This window comes from Podarcis liolepis, assembly GCF_965112155.1.
Source record: "Podarcis liolepis genome assembly, chromosome: 2".
Taxonomy (NCBI): Eukaryota; Metazoa; Chordata; class Lepidosauria; order Squamata; family Lacertidae; genus Podarcis; species Podarcis liolepis.
The window spans coordinates 29,092,104-29,114,594 of NC_139555.1; the positions used below are offsets into that span (position 1 = coordinate 29,092,104).

A 22,491-nucleotide genomic window follows, 5' to 3' on the forward strand; every position below is an offset into this window, starting at 1 on the left:
AAGCTATTGGTATAGCAGTGTTCCATTACAGTGGTACCTCGGGTTACAGATGTTTCAGGTTACAGACTCCGCTAACCCAGAAATAGTACCTTGGGTTAAGAACTTTGCTTCAGGATGAGAACAGAAATCACGTGGCAACAGTGGGAGGCCCCATTAGCTAAAGTGGTACCTCATATTAAGAACAGTTTCAGGTTAAGAACAGACCTCCGGAACGAATTAAGTTCTTAACCCGAGGTATCACTGTACTTTGATATCCCTTCCCCTACCCTTTAATTCTAGGCTGCAGTTCAGAATTTCACTCCCTTTAAAAATACATCAAATATTATTTTCCCACATCCCCTTGCGGCAAGGCTACATAACTCATTTGCACAGTGACAAGACACTGATGCTTTTCCTAGATAAGGACTTGTGTTAGCCTATCGATATCAACATATATCTCTGTAGGTGACTGTGGTTCTTTGGGATTCCAACCCATTCCTTCAGCTGGGGTCTTGTCTCAAAAGCATGATGAAATTCACCTCTCTTTAACTTCAAAGAAATAAATGCCATCCTCCTGTTTTAAAGGAATATTATTTGAAAGCTGATTGTGTTCTAAGCATTTCTGCTCCCACTCAGGTTAACTGCCTCTGTAACCACCCATTAAGAGTTCTGCACTCCTGTTTTACAAATGGGAATTGTAGCTGCATGCAATGCAGTATTATCTTGTGCCCCAGGAAGGCAGAGAATGAGCTCAAAAACATCGGGGCGGCTTTTCAAAGAACATTTATTCACAAGGAGACCTTTTAATTTCCCTCATCCCCTCGCTCCTAACGTAAGATCTATTTATGGCAGGATGACATCTACAGCACTATGTTCTTTGCAGCCATGGCTCCTCTGAAAAATTAATACTGTACGCAAATTCAGCTTTAAATATTAACATGGACTGTGGGAAAATATAGGTCCCCGTACTAAGAGCTGAAGAATTTCAGGCTGCTTGCTGTTGCACAACAGCATTACAGGAGTACATTATTTTGGTGAACGAGTTCCGATTACTGGGTCTGGGTGGGTGCTTTAATTAAAAAATTAGGCCTTTCAAGTCAGCTATGTTTTAACCATTTCTATGCTTTGTGGCCCAGACTAAAAATGTTAATTCAGGATTTGGGCCTTTGTCCTCTGCCAGTGGCTTGCTTTAAAATATGGCTTGCAATTTAACTGGGTGGCATCTGGTTCTGATGCTAAAATGTCATCCCAGACAAGAGGAGAGAGGGCAAGGCATGGCAGCGACATTATGCAAGGAACCAGCCTTCACAGGAAGCATCTCCACATTGCTACTGGAGATTCAAAAAACAGTGGCAGCTGCATTCTTGGTCAATTAGAAACATTATAAGTTGAGTTGACACTGCAGCCCACTGATCCTAAAGTCTGGGAGCCATTAGATCCTAGCATCTGAATGATGTGATGGTAGTTTTTAGCACACTGGATTTAGAGTGGGAAGATTTCAGTTGAAATCCCCACAAAACTCACTGAGTGACTTTGGACCAATAAGTATCTCTGAATCTTAATATACCTCAAAGGGTTGTGATGATAAAGGAGGAAAGGCCATGCAAACTGCCCTGTGTGAAGGAATGGCAAGATACAAATGTAATAAATACGTTTCATTTCCTCATCTCGTTCTGAAGGGGGTCGGAGTAGCTTTTCTCCACTGTGCAAATACAGCCATTCGTTTCAGGGAAGTACCAGTGAAGGCAGAGGAATGCAGCCAAAACTACTGACCAAAATAGGGGGAGTCAGTGGCAGAGAGAGGAGAGGAGGAGACCTATCTTATTTGTATGAGGGAAATACTATGAATTCTACATTCACCCTCTGTTTATACCTTTTGATTTTCTAAACATATGCTGTTCACTCAGCGTAGCACACCTGTCCTCAAGGCTTTCATTTTTTTCTTCTTTAAAAAAGATGGTATTTCGCTTCCAAAGATAGAGAGGGATGGAAAGGAACTGCCAAAAAGTATTTACTCAGGACAATACTTGAAGGACCGCCTTTCCCTTTTTGAATCACCTTGGAACCTGCACTCACCATCTGAGGCCTTTCATTGTGTGCCTTCTCCGTAAGGTCCAGAGAACGGGGCTTCTCTGTGGTGGCTCCTGCTTTGTGGAGCGCTCTCCCCAGGGAGGCTCGCCTGGTACCTTCATTGCCTATCTTTAGGTGCCATGCGAAAACCACTTTTAGAATTGGGTGGGGTGTTTTAAAGATCTTTCTTCCCCTCCCCCTTGGTTTTATATGTGAGGGGTTTTGTTTGTTCGTAAGGGCAAGATAAAGCGACTTAATAATGATAATAATGATAATACTGTAATAATAATATAATGATGTATCCAGGCTGTAACAGGATATGTGGTCTGTGTAGGATGACATGAGGAAGAAGCATTTATTTTGGAGTATGAAAGCAATTGTACACATAATGAAACAGTAGACTGAGGTGGTAGAATTCTAGATGGTACTACTGTACTTTGTACTCATGAGGTGATTGTGGGTCCTACCCATACATGAGATCAGGGGATTTATTGCTTATCAAAGAGCCTTCTTGGAAAGAACACCTCGGTTATGTAACACCCTCCCCTCCGAGGTTCAGCTGGTGGTGCCAACATCCATCTTTTGGGGCTGGCTGGAGAACTTTCTTCTTTTGCCAGGTCCTCTGAATATGTATGTATAGGGCCAGCACAGCGAGATAGTTTTGCTCTACAACTGATTATTTTGACTGTTTAAACTGCATCTTCTCTTTTGTTGTTACCTGCCCCAACATCATCTGGTGTAGGGTGGCATCATCTATGATGAAGGGTGGCATGTACATTTTATAAATAAAACAATAATACATAATTTGACAAAACAGCTCAACCCTTTCTTTGACCTAGTTCAGCCTTTCCCAACCTTGGGTCCGCATATGTTATTGAGAACTACAGCTCCCAGCATCCTTAGTGAGAAGGGCCAGCAGTCAGGGATGATGGGAGTTGTAGTCCCAACAACATCTAGGGACCCAAGGTTTGGAAAGGCTGCTATAGTTAATTATACAGTGGTACCTCTGGTTCCGTACTTAATTCGTTCCGGAGATCCGTTCGTAACCTGAAACTGTTCTTAACCTGAGACATCACTTTAGCTAATGGGGCCTCCTGCTGCCACCACGCTGCTGCCATGTGATTTCTGTTCTTATCGTGAAGAAAAGTTCTTAACCCAAGGTAATATTTCTGGGTTAGCGGAGTCTGTAACCTGAAGCGTATGTAACCTGAAGCGTCTGTAACCCGAGGTACCACTGTATATATATATGTATGTGTGTGTGTATATATATATATATATATATATATATATATGGGTGTGGGTGTGTCTCCCACCCTCCAAAATTCCACCACCTCAATCTTTGTAATCTGTAATGTATAAAATGGCCCTGACGGGCCTGCATTTTCAAAGATTGGTAGGATCACTCAGGAATATTCTCTGCCTCAGTTCATGACCATTACGACCATTCGCAATTTATACTTTCTCCACATTAAATATCACCATACACGCTTCCCAACTAGTGCAGGGGAAGATCTGCCCCCCTTTTCCATTTGCCTCTGTCGGTCCCTATGGCCTTGCAACGAAATTCGGAGGAAACTCCATTCTTTATATACATTTATTGATTAAACGTACCACGCTTTATGCTTTATATCTAAGATTGACCCGTTCTCCCCTTGCTTAGCCAAGCAGCGCAGGTTAGCGTGTGAACCTGCTCCAAAGCGCAGAGAGCGCGCGGAGCCCGTGGCCCTCATTTGCCGGAGCTGCGCGTGTGAACGGGAAGGGCTGCTCCTGCCCGCCCGTGTGGATTGGGCAAACCTGTGCGCGCGCGCGCGCAGCCCTGCCGGCTCGAGCGAAGGGCGTGTAGTTTAGCAGTGTGTGTGTGCGCGCGCGCGCGTGTGAGCTCACCCGGGTCACACTTGGCTGCACGTGCGGCAGCGACGCCCCTTCTTCGCCCATTGCGCGCGCCAAGCCATGCCACCTGGGCGAGCGCTGCCCGGCGGCTCCCTCTTCTCCCTTCCCCCCCGCCTCGCTCCTTCCCCGCCGCTTGCTGCAGTGTTGGGGGGAGGGCAGATCTGGAGCAAGATGGCGTTGCTGTGGCTGCTGCTGCTGCTTCTCCCAGGGTCAGCACTGGAACAGCTCCTTCCTTTGCATTCCCACTAGCACCGGCAGCTGCCCTGGTGTTCTGCAGCCGCTCTGCAGCCGCCTCTCCTGCCCTGGCGGTTTTCGCTGCAGCCAGTGATCTCTTTCCCCCCCACCTCCTCGGCGCTCCAGCTTTCTCTTGTTTTGGTGCAAAGCTTTTCCCCCTGTGTGGCAGCCGGAGAGGGGGGTGGGGGTGGGGTGGAGAGTGCGCGACTACATCTCCTCTCACTCCTTTTGCAAGACACTCACTAGGCTGTACCCATTCTTTGGAGGACGGCACCGAGCCAGGTGCAATTTGATTTTGTTTTTTTTTGCAGGCAGCTTCTCTTAGCATCTGTTTTGGCTTGATTTTGCAACGCCGAACGCCGGGGCCGTTGCGATTAAAAACAGCAGCCTCAAATTATAAAGAAAAGAAATAGATATATATCTAAGCAACTCACTTGCAACTGTGGCCGTTGCAACCCGAACCCCTTCATCTTCCCATGGAGGATGTAATCGGCTAAAAAATACCTGAAGGCGACGCACTGGGATAATAACATGGAGGAAGAGGAGGAGCTGCAGCAGCATTGAATTCCCTGGCTGTGCTATCAAGAGGAAAGGAGATGGTGATTTTTTTAAATGTGGCACCGGCGCAACTTCTGGAGTTGCGAGAGCTTTCAGCCCCCTCCCCTCATCCCACCGCCTCACCTGCCTAGTGTCTGCCGCTTCTGTTATTTAATTTTTTGATCCCCCCCCCCTTTCTCTCTTCTCTGCACCCCCTACAACCCTCCCCCCCTTTTCTGCTTTGCCATGGGAATGGTGGCAAATCTCTTGGCTATTGTCATGTCGGCTTCATTTTTCAACCCCAGCTTTGCCTTCAGTTCGCACTTCGACCCCGGTAAGTTGGCTTTATTTCTGTAAAAAAAAAAAAAAGTAACGATTTCTCAATTTTCCTTTCCCTTCGTCTATCTCTCTCTCTCCCCTCCCCCCCCAAATCGCCTTTGATTTTCCTCTTCTTGCCTCCCACTTCAGCTACAGATTTCTTTCCCCTTGCAGGCAATTATCCTCTACCTGCCCCCCCCCCCCGCCGCACTTCTTGCGTTGTTTAACCCTTTGCTGAATCTGAGCCATTTTATTAGGCCGCTGGTGGTAAAGGTGGCAGTTAAATCAAGCAAGGAAACAAGACAACAGTACTCCAGTCCCCTGCTCCCACACACTGATTTTGTCTTGGGTTGTGATTTTTAGATAGACTCCTCAGGAACAGATTCTTCCTGCAAAAGTTGCATCACCATTGATCAACTGTTCTGTTCCCCCTCCCCTTCCATCATTTTGGAAATTAGGGGTATGTGCAAAGAGTTCCTGGGCATTTCCCATATGATATAATTTGACATTTAAAGTGCAGCTCATACTAGTGTATGTAACATCTTCTGAGGGCATACCTTGCATGCAAACAAGGTATTTATGGTGGTGGCCACTCTTTAAAACCTGACTTGTTTTGGGTGAGATGCTGTGGGTGATTGAGGTTTTGAATTTCGTGCCTGGAAGTTCCCTTTAATTGCAGAAGGGATGGAATTCTATGTGGCTTATAACCCTTGCAGGCCTTTTGCTCTGCGTTCTTGTGAAGGTTGTATTGCGTAAAGTCGAGCAAAAGTGGGGTGAGGGAACCTTGTTGCCTTGCTGGGCCTTTCTCTGTGCTGGGTGTCAGTCTTGAATTGAAACTTCCCTTTGCTAGAGGTGATTGATTTTTTGACCCTGTTCAGCCATCAACCTTTTGGCTGGGTCCTTGATTTGTGGATGAGCAGGAGCATGTTGACTCTGCAAAGTCAGAATTGTTGTATCCCAGAGGGACTTACATCTTCTGGTGACAGGTTTCACTGCTTTCCTCAGCCAGGAATCCTGAAAGGTAGAAACCTAATCTCTACATCTGCATCCCAATTTGCTCCTGAAGTGCTTTTACATCCATTGTCTTCCTGGTGCCTTTTGCTTTTATCGTCTGAAATAGCTTCTAATTCTCATGGGTCCCTCTCCCCTCCACACGAAACTGCCACCTCATCTCTTTCCACTAATTTGTGTGCCCCTAGTCCTTATCTGCCACGCTGGTGGAAGATTGACTCAGTCGCCTATGAATGAAACATGAATTTGTTTTCAGTACCTCCGAATGTCACTTTTATGTTCTCCACTGGATTTCTCATGTGAAAACAAACTGCCGTGTTCTGCCCTGATAATACGATCTTGGCACGCTTTCTGGATTCCACTGCAGTTGCTACCTGGCAGGCCTGGAATGATGTCTTGGGCTCTTTAATAGGTTGAGTTTTCTCAAAAGGCATCTGTCCGATGAAAAACATGCAGAGGGATAGAGGAAAGCACAAACAAACCAAACTCTGCCCTCGCTGATAAATAAATTTATTCGGGTCCTGTCCTTTGCCTTATACAGTCTTCAGCAAAAATTGGTAAAATGCTGTTCAGCCAAATTTCAGTTTGTGCATATAAGAACTTGCAACTCCGTCATGTAGGCATTAGGGAATCGTATGTTATATAAGTAGCTATTTTGCAGCTTTTGTGTTAAATCTCAAGTGCATGCCCCAAATAAAAATGGACCTGTTTCCTTAGTTATGTATGTTTCTGTTGCAGTGTGTGAGCTGACCTTGCATTTCACCAATCTGGTCACAGATGGAGGCTGATAAACAGAGAGGGATGCGATTACTTTGCTTTCATCTTCTATGGTGTTCATGTGGAAGGATTACCCAAATTTTCACAAAGGCTTTTGCAAGATCTCTTTCCTAAAAGCAGCACAGAAAGACGGTGTTGATCAGTGCAAATGAATGTATGCTTTGGGTGGTGGTGGGGAGAATCATATAATACCTAAATAGTGTTAGCTTTTATCACTCATGAAAAAAGGTAATGACATAGTTTGTAAATAGCACCCTGGAATCATCAGCTCAGTCTGTTTAGCCACTAAAATAGCAAGCATGGCTAGAGAGAGTTAGGAAAAGAATAAGAAATAATACCAAAAGGATCAGCATGTCTTAATATCAATCATTTGATGTATTATGTGTTTACTTCTTGAATGATGTGTGGTACTTTGGGTTCTTTTCTTTTAAAATACACAATGGACTTGGATATGGATACGAGTTACAGATGTTACATGGCACATATTCAGTATGTTGAAGGGTGTAAGAAAAATTATCACCCTCTTTTTGTAGGGTCCCTTCCATCTTAGAGAAGAGAGATAGTGAAGATAGAAGAAGTAGTGTTGGTTGAAGAAAAGTGAATAGGGAACGTTTGTTTGATTTTACATAATGCTAAAGCTAAAGAAAACTCAGAAGTAACACCAAAACATTAAACAAATCTTACAAAAATAGGTCTGTGTTAGTGTTGTGCAGCTCTCTCCCACTAGAAGTGGTAAATTGCCAGCTGATCCTCTGTGGCCACAATTTGGTGGACTGATCTTACACGGGCTGTGCACCAGTGTGCAGCTTACCTCCATGATCCTGGGTTGTGTGTCCTGGGTTGCTTGCAACATAGGTTATGATCTACTCTGCAGCTGTGCCATGGGATCTGCATCATATTGTTGATGCAACCAATCATTTCCCAACTTATGCATAGCTTTGTGAACAATGTTATCCCTGGGCCATCCCATAGTACGTGATTTTGATTTCAGAGGCATATAGTGTAAGTGTATGGGACAGGATATTGGATAGCATGGACTTTCTCTCTTCTCAATGAAGTTTTGGATGGGGAAATAGATAGATGGGTTATGGTCATATTCAGCGCCCGACTGATTGCCACATATTTGGGTTTTTTGGCGGTCAGATTGACTAATGACTTCTTGTTTGTTGTTTTGTTTTTCCTGTGCCTCAATGTACGTGACTTGGATCGCTTGCTTGAGTCTTAAGGAGAGGTTTGCTCTCGGGTTGTAGCAAAGTGTGTTAAGGTTACACGAATTGATCTGGGAACAAGGGAGACAGAGTTGCTTCGTATAAGAGCAAGGGGATTGGAATAGGTGGCCTTTTATAGTTCGGTTCCTGTTCTCCTTCAGAGCTGTGGCTCTGTACCGATGAGCCTGTGGTCCTCCAGCTGTTGGACTCACAACGGCCATCCGCCCCAGCCATTATGACTAGTGATCAGGGCCACAGGTTCCCCATTCCTGCTCTTTGTATTGTGCATTGCTATATTATTGATCCACTTATCGTTGATCATACAATGGGGGTGGCAATCAGCGAAGCCTTGCTGGTGCTTGCAGCTGTTTCTCTCCAATTCCTCTCCACATTTTCCACTGATATTAGTTCGTATAAAAGGCTGAGTATGGAAGATAGTGGTTTGCCTAAGGCCACCTACTGGGTTCATAGCTGTGAAGAGATTTGATCAGGGGCCTTCCTGCCATATAGCTCACAGTCTTTGCCAGCTCTCAGACAGCAGAGGATTGTGAAGTTATGAAACACAGCAATGCAGAAAGATTTTTAGCAGAGAGTCAAGGAATTAATAATTGCTTAAGTTATTAACCAGTGGTAAGCAGCTGGAAATTGGATCCACATAATCACCCCCCCCAATGAGCGAGGTTTTGTTTTTACATTTGTCTCGTGGTTGAGATGCACATGGAAACCTGTCTTGTGAATGCTTCAACACATGTGGTCAGCACACGTTTACCGGGCTTCAGAAAACAAGCTGGCCAAATTCCAAAGCAGCCAGCAAATAGACTGCTTGATGCTGCATTCAAAAGATTGGTAAACATATGGTTCATTTGCAAGGTGACCGGTGTGCATGGGTGTGGGAGGGAGGGGTAGGAAATTGATACGTGAATCTATTCCAGAAGTAGATGGCAAGGAATGGTGTGCTCGTACTCTTATCAGAGCAATAACTTCAAGTCAGCATTAGACTCCCATAGTGTATTAGCTCAGGCATAGGCAAACCCGGCCCTCCAGACATTTTGGGACTACAACTCCCATCATCCCTAGCTAACAGGACCAGTGGTCAGGGATGATGGGGGTTGTAGTCCCAAAACAAATGGAGGGCCGAGTTTGCCTATGCCTGTATTAGCTTGTACACTGGCCTGTGTCTTTCAAGTTGAAGCCAGTATTGGGGATTTGCTTTGTTGAGCACTGGTAGAGCTGCATGTCGTAGTAGAGTTCCCACTGTCAGTCTTCGGAGCCCCCTTGTCCTTCCTGTTTCTCCTATTTGTTGTCACTCACAGATAATGTACCCTGAATAAGTGAGCAAATGAAGGAACAACAGCATTTGCTCACTTTGTTCTCTTTCATCCTTATGAACTAGGCCTGTGGGATTAAGGAAAGTGTATAGGTCAGGAGGAGGTGGGACCATTCAAGGAGGGGAGAGAATCTTGTCACCCCAAAGACCTAGAGCAGGTGCTCATATCAGCCCTTGCAAATGCAGAGATAATCGTTGCAGGTACATTTATTTGGAGCAGGACAAAGGACCTGTGCTTGCTAAATGGTATCCTGCGCCCCTCAGCTGAGACAAGGGGTGGAAGAGGTGTGCTGAGCATGGGAATGATGAGCATGAAGGGACCTCAATGACAGCTTATAGGCATTTACCTAGTGTCCTTTGGGGCAGAAATGGCTCTGCTTGGAATGCTTCTGGCTTGTCTGGAGCTGATAAAACCCAAATGTTCAGTAGTGATACAGTAGGTGGAGCAAAGAGGGGAAACATTTTGCTGGCGCTATGATTGCCTCCCCAGGATCCTGCCTGCCTTACTTCAATGATATTCCTCTTTATGAATGTGCTGGCCAATTTTCTGACCCACCAGGAGCCCAGAGACAGAGAGGGAGGGATGTGCATCTATGACATGGGTAGGAAACTTAGGGTTTGGGGTACAGATAATAATAATAATATAATAAATTTTATTTATACCCCACCCTCCCCAGCCAAGACCGGGCTCAGGGCGGCTAACAACCAATCATATAAACAATTTGATTAAAATACAACTTAAAAAACAAGATTAAAATACAACATTAAAATACAACATGCAGCCTCTTCACAGGAGGAGAAAGGAAAAAAGAAAGAGGGGGAGGGAATCAAATTGATTCTGAGCCAAAGGCCAGGTGGAACAACTCTGTCTTACAGACCCTGCGGAAAGAAATCAGATCCCGCAGGGCCCTGGTCTGATGAGACAGAGTGTTCCACCAGGCCGGAGCCAATGTTGAAAAGGCCCTGGTTCTGGTTGAGGCTAAACTAACTTCCTTAGGGCCCGGGACCTCTAGGGTGTTGCTATTTATGGACCTTAAGGTCCTCCGTGGGGCATACCAGGAGAGGCAGTCCCGTAGGTACGAGGGTCCTAGGCCGTGAAAGGCTTTAAAAGTCAAAACCAGCACCTTAAATCTGACCCTGTACTCCGCCGGGAGCCAGATGCAGCCTCTCTGCTCCGTGGGACTCTTCGCAGGCCACAGCTCCCCCCCCCCCCCGGGCACTGAACCTGATCTGCACCCTTCTGAAGTACCGTATTTTGTCTCTTTCCCTGAATGCCTGGCACCCATAAAATGATGCGGTAACCACCCCCACTCCCATTTTTTCACGCAAGAAAAAGTGGCTGGCTCTTGAGGCTTGTTTGTTGTGTTCCTCCTCCCTCCATTGCAGCTTTTCTCCAAGGTACTAAAGATGCTCAGTCACTCATGATTGTGGGTGAGAAATGTTGGCTAGAGTGGCCGCCAAGAGCACAAAGATGAAGCACCAGGTAGCTATGGTTCAGATCTTGATGGTTCGTTGGGTGCCTGCTGAAAGGTCTCCTTAGACTTTTCATGTTCTTCTGCAGCAATTGTAATGATGGCTGCCATAGTCTGAAACCCTGGTCAGGCTCTCCTCAACAGATAATAGGGAGGGCAAGATGTATCCCAGTACAAGGGGGTGAGACAAATGAAAAAAGAATCCTATGGTGAGAGTGGCATTTTGTTTTGCAACTTATATGTAGCATTGTTATGTATTGTTCTGTATAGCTGCCATAAATCAGTCAACATGAAAAGAAGGAGGCCACTAATTTTTGGCAGGTAAAATGACTGGTATACGCTAAACCAGGCTTCCTCAACCTCGGCCCTCCGATGTTTTGGGACTACAACCCCCATCATCCCTAGCTAGCAGGACCAGTCGTCAGGGATGGTGGGAATTGTAGTCTCAAAACATCTGGAGGGCTAAGGTTGAGGAAGCGTGTTGTAGAAGGTTTTCCATCCAGCCTTTTGGGGTCTTGTGGAGGAATTATATGACTTCTCACATATATTCTTTCCTTAAGTCATATTTTATAGTAGGATTATGTTTCAAATAGTATGCATGTGCATGTTAGGAGAGAGGTGTTGCTTTGCCTTCCTGAAAGTGAAATGATACTTCCTTCCTTGGGCTCCATCTCTGCCTAGGGCTGTCATGCCAAGCAGTGAACTGTCCACCTGCTATTTTGCTGTGGTCAGATGTTGTCAGATGTTTCATGAAGTTACTGTGTCAGTAGAAACTTTTTGTTTCATTATACAGTGGTACCTCGGGTTACAGACGCTTCAGGTTACATATGCTTCAGGTTACATACGCTTCAGGTTACAGACTCCACTAACCCAGAAACAGTACCTTGGGTTAAGAACTTTGCTTCAGGATGAGAACAGAAATTGCGCGGCGGCAGCAGCTGGAGGCCCCATTAGCTAAATTGGTGCTTCAGGTTAAGAACGTACCTCCAAAACGAATTAAGTTCTTAACCAGAGGTACCACTGTAGTGTCATTAACGAAAACAAGAGTGAGGGCTGCTTGCCCTTAGCCCGTTAGTAGTGGGCAAAGATGGATGAATCTGTCCATTTTAATTTCTCCCTCTTTCTCATTTTTTCTAGTCTTAAATTCAGTTCTCCATATTTCTGCAGCAATGTGCACTTGTGATAAAAAATAATCCTCATGAAAATTCATAACCATTTTAGTGTGAATTTCTCCTAATAAACACATTTTTGTATGCACTTTCGTCTAATATGCACATTTGGTATGAAGTTTTGACTGATATACAGATCTTTACAAGCAATTTCCCCTAATGTAATGCATTTGTGTATGCTACTTCCACTAATTATATGCATCTGTATACACACTTTCCCATAATTATATGCATTTTTGTCCAGATTGTTTTGTTGGAGAACCGTGTTGCAAAAATTTGGAGTTGTGTGAATTTTTGAAGGATGCTGTTTTAGTTCATATATTAGTTCAAGGTGTGCAAATTAGGTAGTTTTGCATTAAAATGCAAATAAAACAAAATTGCTTCTCCACGTTTGCCTAGCTGAGGTAAATTTAGCAACATACCAGAGCTTCTCTTATTGGCCACCTGCTTATACCTGCAGGCACCTCACCTCTGAACAGTAGCTAGTGGTAAAGGATACTGATTGTGAACACCCATGACCCCTCCTTGCTTGCAAAGAGTACCCCTTCTGTGCTGAATCTAATACTGATGATGCTTGAAGAATGGGTCACTCCGCTAGTTACTTGGCACAAATGCTGTTAAAAACTGAACTCTTTTTAAAAATAATAATTGCTCTTACTATATTTTATTTCCATTAACTGTCCCTCATGTGAAAAGCTAAAAAGGCAACAGTAATTTTTTTGCATTTATAGAAATCCTTTCCTAGCATTATTAAAAAGTTAAAATGATCAGTTGCACTTCTTTGAAAAGTTAAATTAATTGTTGCACAAAAACAGTTAATTTGTTTCTGCAATTATCAAAAGTATTAAACCTGTTGTCGATTAAAGTATTTTTGCTGTTACTGTTCTAATAACAACTAAGCAGCAACAACAATAAAATGAAGATGACTGGGCAATCCTAAAAATGCTTGACTGTTATATCACAATATGTGATCACTCAGTTGGCCAAGTTTCTTTTGCCCGGCTTAGGCCATCTCTGTTTTCTTTTCATTCTCATTCAATCTGTGCTTTGTTAATAAAAAATAAATAAATCTCAGAGCATTCCCTGTTGGTTGATTTATGCCTGGAGCACTCTGTGTGTATTCCTGAGCCAAATGCCTTTTGCATTTCCATTGGAATTTGGCTATCTCCAGAAATGGCGATGACATTAGCATGGCTTAATTTGCGAGTGAGACTTGGTAATTCACATCTCAGACTCAGGAATGTGTGACAGTTTAGTAGCAGGCAGATCATTTTCATTGTCAGCAAACTGACTATAGTCTTGAAAGTGGATGGTGCGGAAGAATGAGTCCCAGGCGCTGGCTTTGAGCTGAGTATCTCCTGGTTCTGAGTACTTGACTGGCAGGAGGTTTATGAAGTGCATAAAAATGGGACTCCTGTTCATACCTTTGAACTATTTGAGGGGTGGCTGAAAATTTCTCAGTCAAAACCCAACTTCATTCTGCTTAGATTGAGGTATTTTCAGCCATCTCTTGCACATAGCTTGTTCCCAGGGGGCCTTGCTGGGATTAGCTGATAAGGGATTCCATGATGCATGATATGAAATAAAACACCTCTCCCAAAAGACGCTAAGCTGGGACAAAGAGAGAAGAGTTGGGTTGTAGGAATGGTTTTGTACAGGCACTGAGTTGGCTCCAATAAGCGGAGTTCCCTTTGGTGTTTGTCTCCATCTATGGTTTCTGGGGTTTTTTTTTGCAGTAGCTCTTTAGACCTGAGTACTCAGCTTACATTTGTTTGGAACCTGTACTTGTTGAACCTTTGTGGATCTGGGTGCCTGTTTTCCTGAAAGTTGAGATGTTTTCTGTCTAGCATCTCCACCATCCTAGGCGGTGTAGTTTGTGTATGGTTACACCTCTTTGTGGAGAAGTTTATAGGCCACCTGCAAGGCAGAGTTATAAGATAACTAGGTGGGAGCAGGTAGATGGAATGAGTTCCAAAAGGCCAGAAAGAAAGCAAACATGGTACTTCACCCCCAAGGAAAAGTACTAAGAACAATACAGCAATTATAAATACTGTATGTACCTTGGTTTGAATGGCTGGTAGGTTTCTGGAAAAATGAATAAAACAAATTGTGAAGACTTAGCTTGAAAACATGGGAAGGGGAGGGTAAAAGCTAATGTGGTTCTACTAAGAACAAGTCTACAAACCCACATTTTGAAGGACAGGACTAGAATTCAAAACTCCCTTCCCCCCGGTACAGATACTTCCCCCCAGGATTGCCACATTTTCTGACATTAGAGGTTGGTTTGAAATTTTTTGATAGAGAACTGCAGTCAAAAGAAATGGATCTTGCCCATATGTATTTTCCATTTGTTTATGGTTGTCTTGAGGACAGAGCCCAGATGTCAGGAAAGATACGGAGCTACCACTGTTACTTTGGGGAGGGAACATTGCTCAACACAGAGGAGTTCTCAGGTTCAGTTCCTGGCATTTCCAGTTCAAAAGGATCACAGGTAGGCAGAACCCCCAACTTAGGACCCTGGCTAGAGTATGCAGAACTAAGGTAGAAGGATAAATTGTGTGACTCTGGTATAAGGGTCTTCCCCTTCCCTTCCCTTCCCCTTCCCCTTCCCCTTCCCCTTCCCCTTCCCCCTCCCCCTCCCCCTTAATGTTTTGTATTACCTGTCTTTGTAGGCTAATGGTTCCTTAAGACTCAGGAGGAAGGAGAAATTTGATTCAGTTTGGCTGGGAACTGCAGCAACAAGGGGCATTGCTAGAATACTAGCCCTGTACTTGGTGCTTTGAGTTGTGAAAAACGTTAGGGCTACCAAAGCACTTATTTCTCACCTCCTCATCAGCTGACACATGCGATGCAGAATTGAACCCCACCCTCCTGCCCATCCGCTGATGTCATGAGTAGTGTCAGTTGACTGAGGGGTGGGTGCTGTTTTGGAAAAATGGCCTTATGGGTCAAATTAGACCCCTTTGGCAGGCCAGGATTAGGCTGCAAGCTTCCCACCCCTGGGGTAAATCATGAAGGGCTTTTGCCATAGTGGAACCATAAGCAACTGCCTGGCACTGACACTAGTTTATTTATTTTGTTTATATTCCATGGTGTAATTGACAGTGACATCCATAGGTTTTGCACATAGTCTGTATCCAGGCACTAGCCAAGCCTAGACCTGCCAAGCTTCAGCAAGGTTGCTGCATTATGTGCCCCATGACTAGACTGAAAATTCCAGAATGTTGCTGATCCCTTTTGAAAGTAGGGCTCAAAGACAGCTGTTTGTCAGTGGCTTAAAGACCTCTTGGGATCAGCCACACTCCAGAGTTTCTGATCAAGAGCTTGGCTCTGGAGTGTATCTGATTCCAGATGAAAGCAGGGCTTGAAAACAGCACCAACCAAGTTGGTTGGCTGGAATCTTGCTTTGCAGTAAGTCTTGAACTCAAGCCATGCTGCAGAGCGAAAACGGTCCACCTGACAGCATGGGGATATAGGTGACTGATAGGTGGCCAGCCCCACCCACCTGTCAAAGTGACCCACTAGGGATGGAGGATCTTGGGATCTGGCCCATCAGCTAGATCCTGTCCCTCACCCTGCCTCCATCCATGCATACACTCAACAAGAGCTGGTATTTCTGTCCCCGTCTACATCAGGGAAACTGTCCCAAGCAAGGAGAAGAGCAGAATTGAATGTGTTGATGGTGGCTGTTCTTGTTTGCTCATGGATCCAGCATCTTAAAGCTGAGAATCTGATTTGGCTTAGGGCTCTATAAATAACTTTCTTTGGTCATTGCTTCCTCGTTCCTCCTAGGCCCAGGGGGAGGTAGGAGTTGGAACATTAGGGCATCAATAAGGCATTGATTAAGTCAGGAAAGGTTTGGAGCAACGTGGCTGATAAGTGACAGGTAGCTGCTATTGCTACATCAACCGTTTACCTTAAATAGGTTATTTATAGGCAGGGCTTGGATATGGGCCAAAAATAGTTGGCAACCTTTGTGTGTGCTGTAGGACAGTATGTGCTCTTAATGCAGCAGTGTTTTTCTGTCTATAAAATTGTGGCAGGTTGGTTAGATGGATGGTTGTGGAGGGAAGCGGCAGAGAACGTTTCATGTCACTGTTATTGGCTTCTCTGCATATGGCACGGGGAAGAAACATATAGCAAGTCCCAGAACTATTACTTCATCAGAAATGCAACCTTGTTTTAAAAGCACAGTGTGAGTGAATTGCTTGTTGTGAGCATTTTTTAGTGCCACGGGTACTGAACAAAGGCTGAAATATTGATTTTGTTGGAAGAATGTGAACCATGTGTTCTGAGTGTTTGGATGCAAAAATATATTTTCTTATTGGAATACCGGTGGGAGGGAGTTTGAGGACTTCTGGTTTGAATCTGCCCAGCACAAGTGTGATAGAGAGGTGTTTGAATGCCCTTTTGTACTCCTTCATGTAAGGGAAAGAATGATGAGAGCATAGATTCCCCGCCCTGACATTTTCAATGTGTGGTTAGGGGCTGGAGTAGGAATTCTAAGCTGCATTAGTGATTGTGAATTGAGGGTGGTGCTTTGTTCTGTACAGCTTCAGAGACTGCATAGCAATGCCATGTTCACATGAATAATTGCTGCAGCTTAACAAACTCTTAATGTGTTTTGCCTTGAACCTATATGCATTTTCTTGAAATTAAGTCCCATTGATTTCAGTAGAGCTAACTTCCAAATCAATGTGTTTTGGCACATATGCACTTAGGCGCATAAATCGCCCACTTTCTTTGTTATCACTGAGACTGCATTCGTATGAAAAGATTTGCAGACTGCGTTAGGTATTCCAAAAGGGTTATTCAGAAAGATTACTTTGCAGAGTTCATGTGTTCATTATTCACAGGAACACATTTTCCACAAGGAGGACCATATTTGCAGAAGTCATGTTTGTCAGCTGACTCCAGAGTGTATCTCTCTTCTACATTTCAGAGGGGGAGATGCTTCTTTTCTTTTTGGTGAAACACAGGACGCCTTAGAAGGAGTGGAGCAGGTTTGGTTCTGCTAACATCATTTATGTAAACCACACTGTTTGGGAAATAAGGTACTGTCATGAGTCTACTACTGTCATGATTTGCGCAAAACAGCCCAGATCAGTTATAGAATTGTTGCTTGGCAAAAGGCTCTTATTCACGGGTGTCAAACACAAGGCCCGCGGGCCGAATCCGGCCCACCAGACCTCGTCATGTGGCCCGTGTAGCTGCCGCCGGCTGCCAGCCTTCACCTTTTATTCTCGCTTTTTTTTTTGACACAAGAAAGCCGCCTCTTCAGCGCATGCGCGGCAGCCTACAAGCCAGAGAACGTCTGCCCTCTAGCGGCACCGGCCGTTCTACACAGGAAACCTCCACTTTACACATAGTCCTACAGATACAACCGGCCCTTTGAGGGTGACCAAACTGCTGATGCGGCCCCCCGATGAATTTGAGTTTGACACCCCTGCTCTTATTTGTACCTTGATGACTTGACGGATATCATAAACATGCAGTAGGCAGAGTTGGCCAATCCCAGGTCCTATTATGTCTCAGAGCCATTTAGGAGCTACTTGGTGAGCACGAGATCCCTTCTTACCAAGGGTCTTGGGCAGACGGAGTCTCTTGAATTCCAAGGCAAAGCACAATGAAATTTAGAGCAAAAACATTTAATTCAAAAGAAACAAGCAGAATAGAAAACCAAATAAAATAAGAATGCAGAAAAGCAATTTCTGCTATTCTTGAGCTAATCGCTATTCCACAGAGGAGGCAAAACAATTTGGAGCATGTTTACTTTAATTTACAGTGTCAGAAAAATCAGTTTTCTGTGTAGAAACACAAAACCCCTGACACATATCCAGTGAGAGCAGTCCCAAGGATGTTCATCTTTTATATTACCACTGAGAGCCCATTGTAATCCACAGAAGTAATTGCCAAGCCTTTTGATGTGGAAATATTTCCCATTTCCCTTATTCCATCTGCATTCTTTCCTAACAACACTTGAGTTAGATGCAAGGGCATATTCCATCCAAAGTTAAGGACTGTTAACTCCTATTGATTTCAATAACAGTGTTCAGCACAGACATGAGTTTCTCCCACTGAAACAAACAGGATCTAAAAGTGGCTTGATTATGTGGCAAGTGTTAACCAAACCCATTCTTGCTGGATCTCTATATCAGTATTGACTGTTGAGAGTTATGTGATGTCTGTCTGGATCTTACTTGTTTTCTTAGTGAAATATTTTTGAGTTACACTTCTGTTGTTATTGTGCTCCACTTTCAACTGAAAAAAGAAAAAAAGACTCATAAATTGTAAATCACAGAGTGGTGTGACCACATTTGTCTGGTACCGCAAAGATAAAAAAAGAATCTTGTGCTCTCATTTTTAGTGTGTTTTTAGATCTTTGGCGCCAGTTTCCCCTGTGCTGGGTTTCGGCTGTTTTTTCCCCTGATTTTATTATGGTTCTCATGGTTTTATGTCGGTTATATTGCTATTTTTAAATATATGTATCATATTATTTGATTGTGTTTTTGCATTTTATTGATTCATAACTTCCGAAGCCACCCAGGGAACTTTGTTGATACATAAATAATATTTATTGTGGAGTAAGCTTTTGTGGAGTAAGCTTTTAAGGGACGCGGGTGGCGCTGTGGGTAAAACCTCAGCGCCTAGGGCTTGCCGATTGTATGGTCGGCAGTTCGAATCCCTGCGGCGGGGTGAGCTCCCGTCTTTCGGTCCCAGCTCCTGCCCACCTAGCAGTTCGAAAGTACCCTCAAGTGCAAGTAGATAAATAGGTACCGCTTTATAGCGGGAAGGTAAACGGTGTTTCCGTGTGCTGGCTCGCCAGTTGCAGCTTCGTCACGCTGGCCATGTGACCCGGAAGTGTCTTCGGACAGCGCTGGCCCCCGGCCTCTTAAGTGAGATGGGCGCACAACCCTAGAGTCGGACACGACTGGCCCGTACGGGCAGGGGTACCTTTACCTTTACCTTTTTAAGCTTTTGTGGATTCATTAAGTGAGAGTGTTATAAATGCTCATAATATTGTAACATTCAAGATCCTTTTCAGCAGCAGACATAGATTAACAAAAGGAGAATTTTAGCAGAAATACATAAATGTCTTTAGAGAATATCAAACAGTATTTTTCAGCAAATGGAAACACAGGTTTAGCATTTCAATGGCACAGTAGCAGCTTGAGTTCCAAAGGGGATTAAGATATGTATACAGTTAAACACTTGTCACTGATACCTTTTCTTTAAAGAGAAATTGCTTCCTCCTCAATGAAAGAAGTATATGGCTTAACATGTGCTAAGGGTTTGATAAAATGAAATAACTATAAGAAGGAGAATGAAAGTAGGAGGAAGCAGCAGTGATATGTACTAATTTTAAAGAGCCCCTCTTTAAAAATAAATACTTGTGTTAACTGCTTATTCATGAGAATTCTTTTAGAATATCTTCCTTAGAGAGCATTACGGATCCTTTGCTAGGAAACAGAGCAGAAGAGAGTTCTGGGTCATCCTCCTTCACTGAACATGCATTTCCTTAAGAGGGAAAAAAATGGGACAAGAACTTCTGCTTGTAAAGAATATTTGAACAGTACTGTACTGAAGGAAGATGACTGTAGCAGAGTACAATACAGCTGTTGTTTGATCCTGGCCTATCAGTTTTAGACAGCCAAATATCCTACCTCTGATAATAGCATCGCCCTAATGTTTCAGATGGAACGCGGGTGGTGCTGTGGTCTAAACCACAGAGCCTAGGACTTGCCGATCAGAAGGTCAGCAGTTCGAATCCCTGTGACGGGGTGAGCTCCTATTGTTCGGTCCCAGCATCTGCCCACCTAGCAGTTCGAAAGCATGCCAGTGCAAGTAGATAAATGGGTACCGCTCCAGCGGGAAGGTAAACGGTGTTTCCGTGCACTGCTCTGGTTCACCAGAAGTGGCTTAGTCATGCTGGCCACATGACCCGGAAAAACTGTCTGCTAACAAATGCCAGCTCCCTCGGCCAGTAAAGCGAGATGAGTGCCGCAACACCAGAGTCGTCCGCGACTGGACTTAACGGTCAGGGGGTACCTTTACCTTCAATGTTTCAGAAGAAAGGTAGGGTGGGATTGGGAAGCTCCTCTTTCTCCCCCAAAAAGCGTTTTTTCTATTTCCAAAAGAGAAGATTTTATGTGACTTCACTACCATGGCATAGATACTAGCACAGGATGTATGCATACCTGCCTACTAACTGAAAAGCAGTGGTGATTAGTGGTAGAGGTGGAAAAACAAAAACGCAGGAGGGTAGCTTTGACCGTTCCCTGGCTCCCCTGTTTTTAAGTGTGACAACCCTCTGCCTTCCTTCTCTCTCTTTTTTTAAAAAAATGATATTTATTACTTTTTTAACATTTCCACACAAACAAAAAAAGGAAGAAGAAAAAAATATATAAAGAAAAAACAATGCAAATACAATACACAAACACTACATGAACTGAAAATAAAAAAACAAATAAAGACAAGCAAAAACAATTTAAAATCACCTCAAACATTTTCAATATTTTGTATTTCATTCCCTTATTTCCAGCGACCTCCTGGAAGTCAATACAGTGCTGACAGCACTGAGATATGCTATACACCCCCCCCCAAAAAAGACACACACAATGCGAATTTAAGTGCTAAGGATAGGTTGCACTATGCAGCTCTAGTTCATTGTTGTTTGTGAATACAAAGATATAGAGACAGACATTCGACAGCAGCTCAGCTCCCAACATACAGGGCAGATTTCCAAAGCAATGCTGAGCACATGTTGCTAGGTCCTTTGGATTTCCAGGTGTTCAAGATTTTCAAATACCTTGCTTTTGGAGCACTGAGTAAACCGAGGACAGAACTGCATTGGAAATAAATCTTTTTAGAAAACTTAGTGGAACTGTGACGATTTTTGATGGGATTTGCGCTTTTGCTGTAAAGGTTTTTTTGCTATGGAGGGGAATGGGGGTGTTGGGGGTACAGGTAGAAAATGACTTGTGGCATCAAAGCTGCATCAAAGAAGTTCACCATGGAGTGGTTGGCAGGACAAGGGTACATTTCTTTGTTTCTGGGCAGTTTCTTGCTGCAGTGCTGAGAACAGTTTGCTTTGCAAGCACTGCACTGCAGCAGCAGCAGTAGGAGCAGCAGCAAAAGGTTGATTCCTCTTGGATGTTCATGGCCTTAGAGATTAAAGTAGAGATCTGTTAAAAGGAAGAAGGGGAAAGATCTATATTGTGTGGCTGTTTGGGTGGTGCATTTTTTTTTAGCTGACATGTCTCTGGCCCTTGATATTCTCACAGTGCTCTTTCTTGCTCTCCCCCCCCCCCCCGCCCCTTCTTCACCCTGGCACGGGTGATTACCTTTTGGATGATGACAATACAAATTCCTGTCAAAGCAAATTAAGAGAAATTAATACAAGAGTTTTGAAATGGCTCAGATCTCTGGAATTGTTCAGAGCACAAATTATGAGTCATGCAATCCTGCCTTTCCCTGGCTGTACGGAATGCAGTGAGCTGAAAAGCCCTGGGTGCTGGAGTGTGGAAATGATTGTTTGCTCTGGCCATTGCACTGAACTTGCTGTGTTTTGTGCAAAAAAGACTTTGGATGTATGAAGTTTGCAGGCCTTGTTCATAGGGTGGCCACTTATGCATCAAAACCATCCCCAAAGGAAATGCATCACCAACAGAAGAGAGAGTGCATATTTGCATAAAATCTGCATGTGCCAATTTTAATGCGTGCATGCAAATATTAAGATGGTTACTCTGATTTGTAGGGAAGACTGTGACCAGTTGACCTGTGTGCCTGCTCAGTTTGCATTCAGGTGCTAACTGTTCTTGGACAAGTTCAAGGCCCATGCTACTCTCACTGAATAGAAGACTTTCCTCTGTAAAGTAAGAGACATGGCCACCCTTGTTTGCACTAGTAGGCCCTGGTGCAACTTGATGTTCACATAGCATCTCAATGAGCCTCATCTGAATGTAGCTACATCCTCCCACCTTCTCTCTTAAGTATGGACAGGGGAGGAAGCCACTGTTGTAAGAAAAAAAACTGCTCCCTGTCCCTATGGGGTAACCAAGAGCTCGTATAGAGTCCTTATGTTTATTGGCAGGAGAAAATAGCAGAGGCCAACCAGAGTATATTGAGAAGCAAGGCAGATGGTAGGCCTGATCTTTATTAACTGTTGCAACAGGGTGCTCACAACCACATGCAGGAGGAACCCAGAACAATGGTGCGCAAGCCCTTATACAGACATTTGAAATTGCCCACCCTGGAGCCCAAGACCACTCCTCAATACATCATATATACATCACAGAAGGGGCGGTCTACAACAGAATCCTGTCTGGCAGGAAACCTGTTGATGGGTTTTCTTGGCTGTTAATGGGTTTACCTGGGCAGCCTGGCTATTCGTTTGTGATGATAAATACTTAAAACAAAAATAAAAATAAAAAATCCTTCCAGTAGCACCTTAGAGACCAACTGTTATTGGTCTGAGTTTTCGTGTGCATGGACACTTC

The 22,491-nt window shown here is 44.1% G+C and overlaps 1 protein-coding gene across 5 annotated transcripts in view; it reads left to right on the plus strand.

The window, feature by feature from the left end:
* Positions 1 to 4,096: 4,096 nt before the first annotated feature.
* Positions 4,097 to 22,491, plus strand: part of AATK (apoptosis associated tyrosine kinase) — an 87,400-nt gene continuing 69,005 nt past the window's right edge. For 2 of the 5 annotated variants that reach the window (XM_083489836.1, XM_083489838.1), the window contains exon 1: positions 4,497 to 5,044. In XM_083489836.1, coding sequence (XP_083345962.1) covers positions 4,957 to 5,044 — 88 coding nt within the window. In that variant the 5' untranslated portion in view covers positions 4,497 to 4,956. Of the gene's footprint in view, positions 5,045 to 22,491 lie in introns of all 5 variants that reach the window. The other 3 variants (XM_083489837.1, XM_083489839.1, XM_083489841.1) reach the window with 3 other exon arrangements.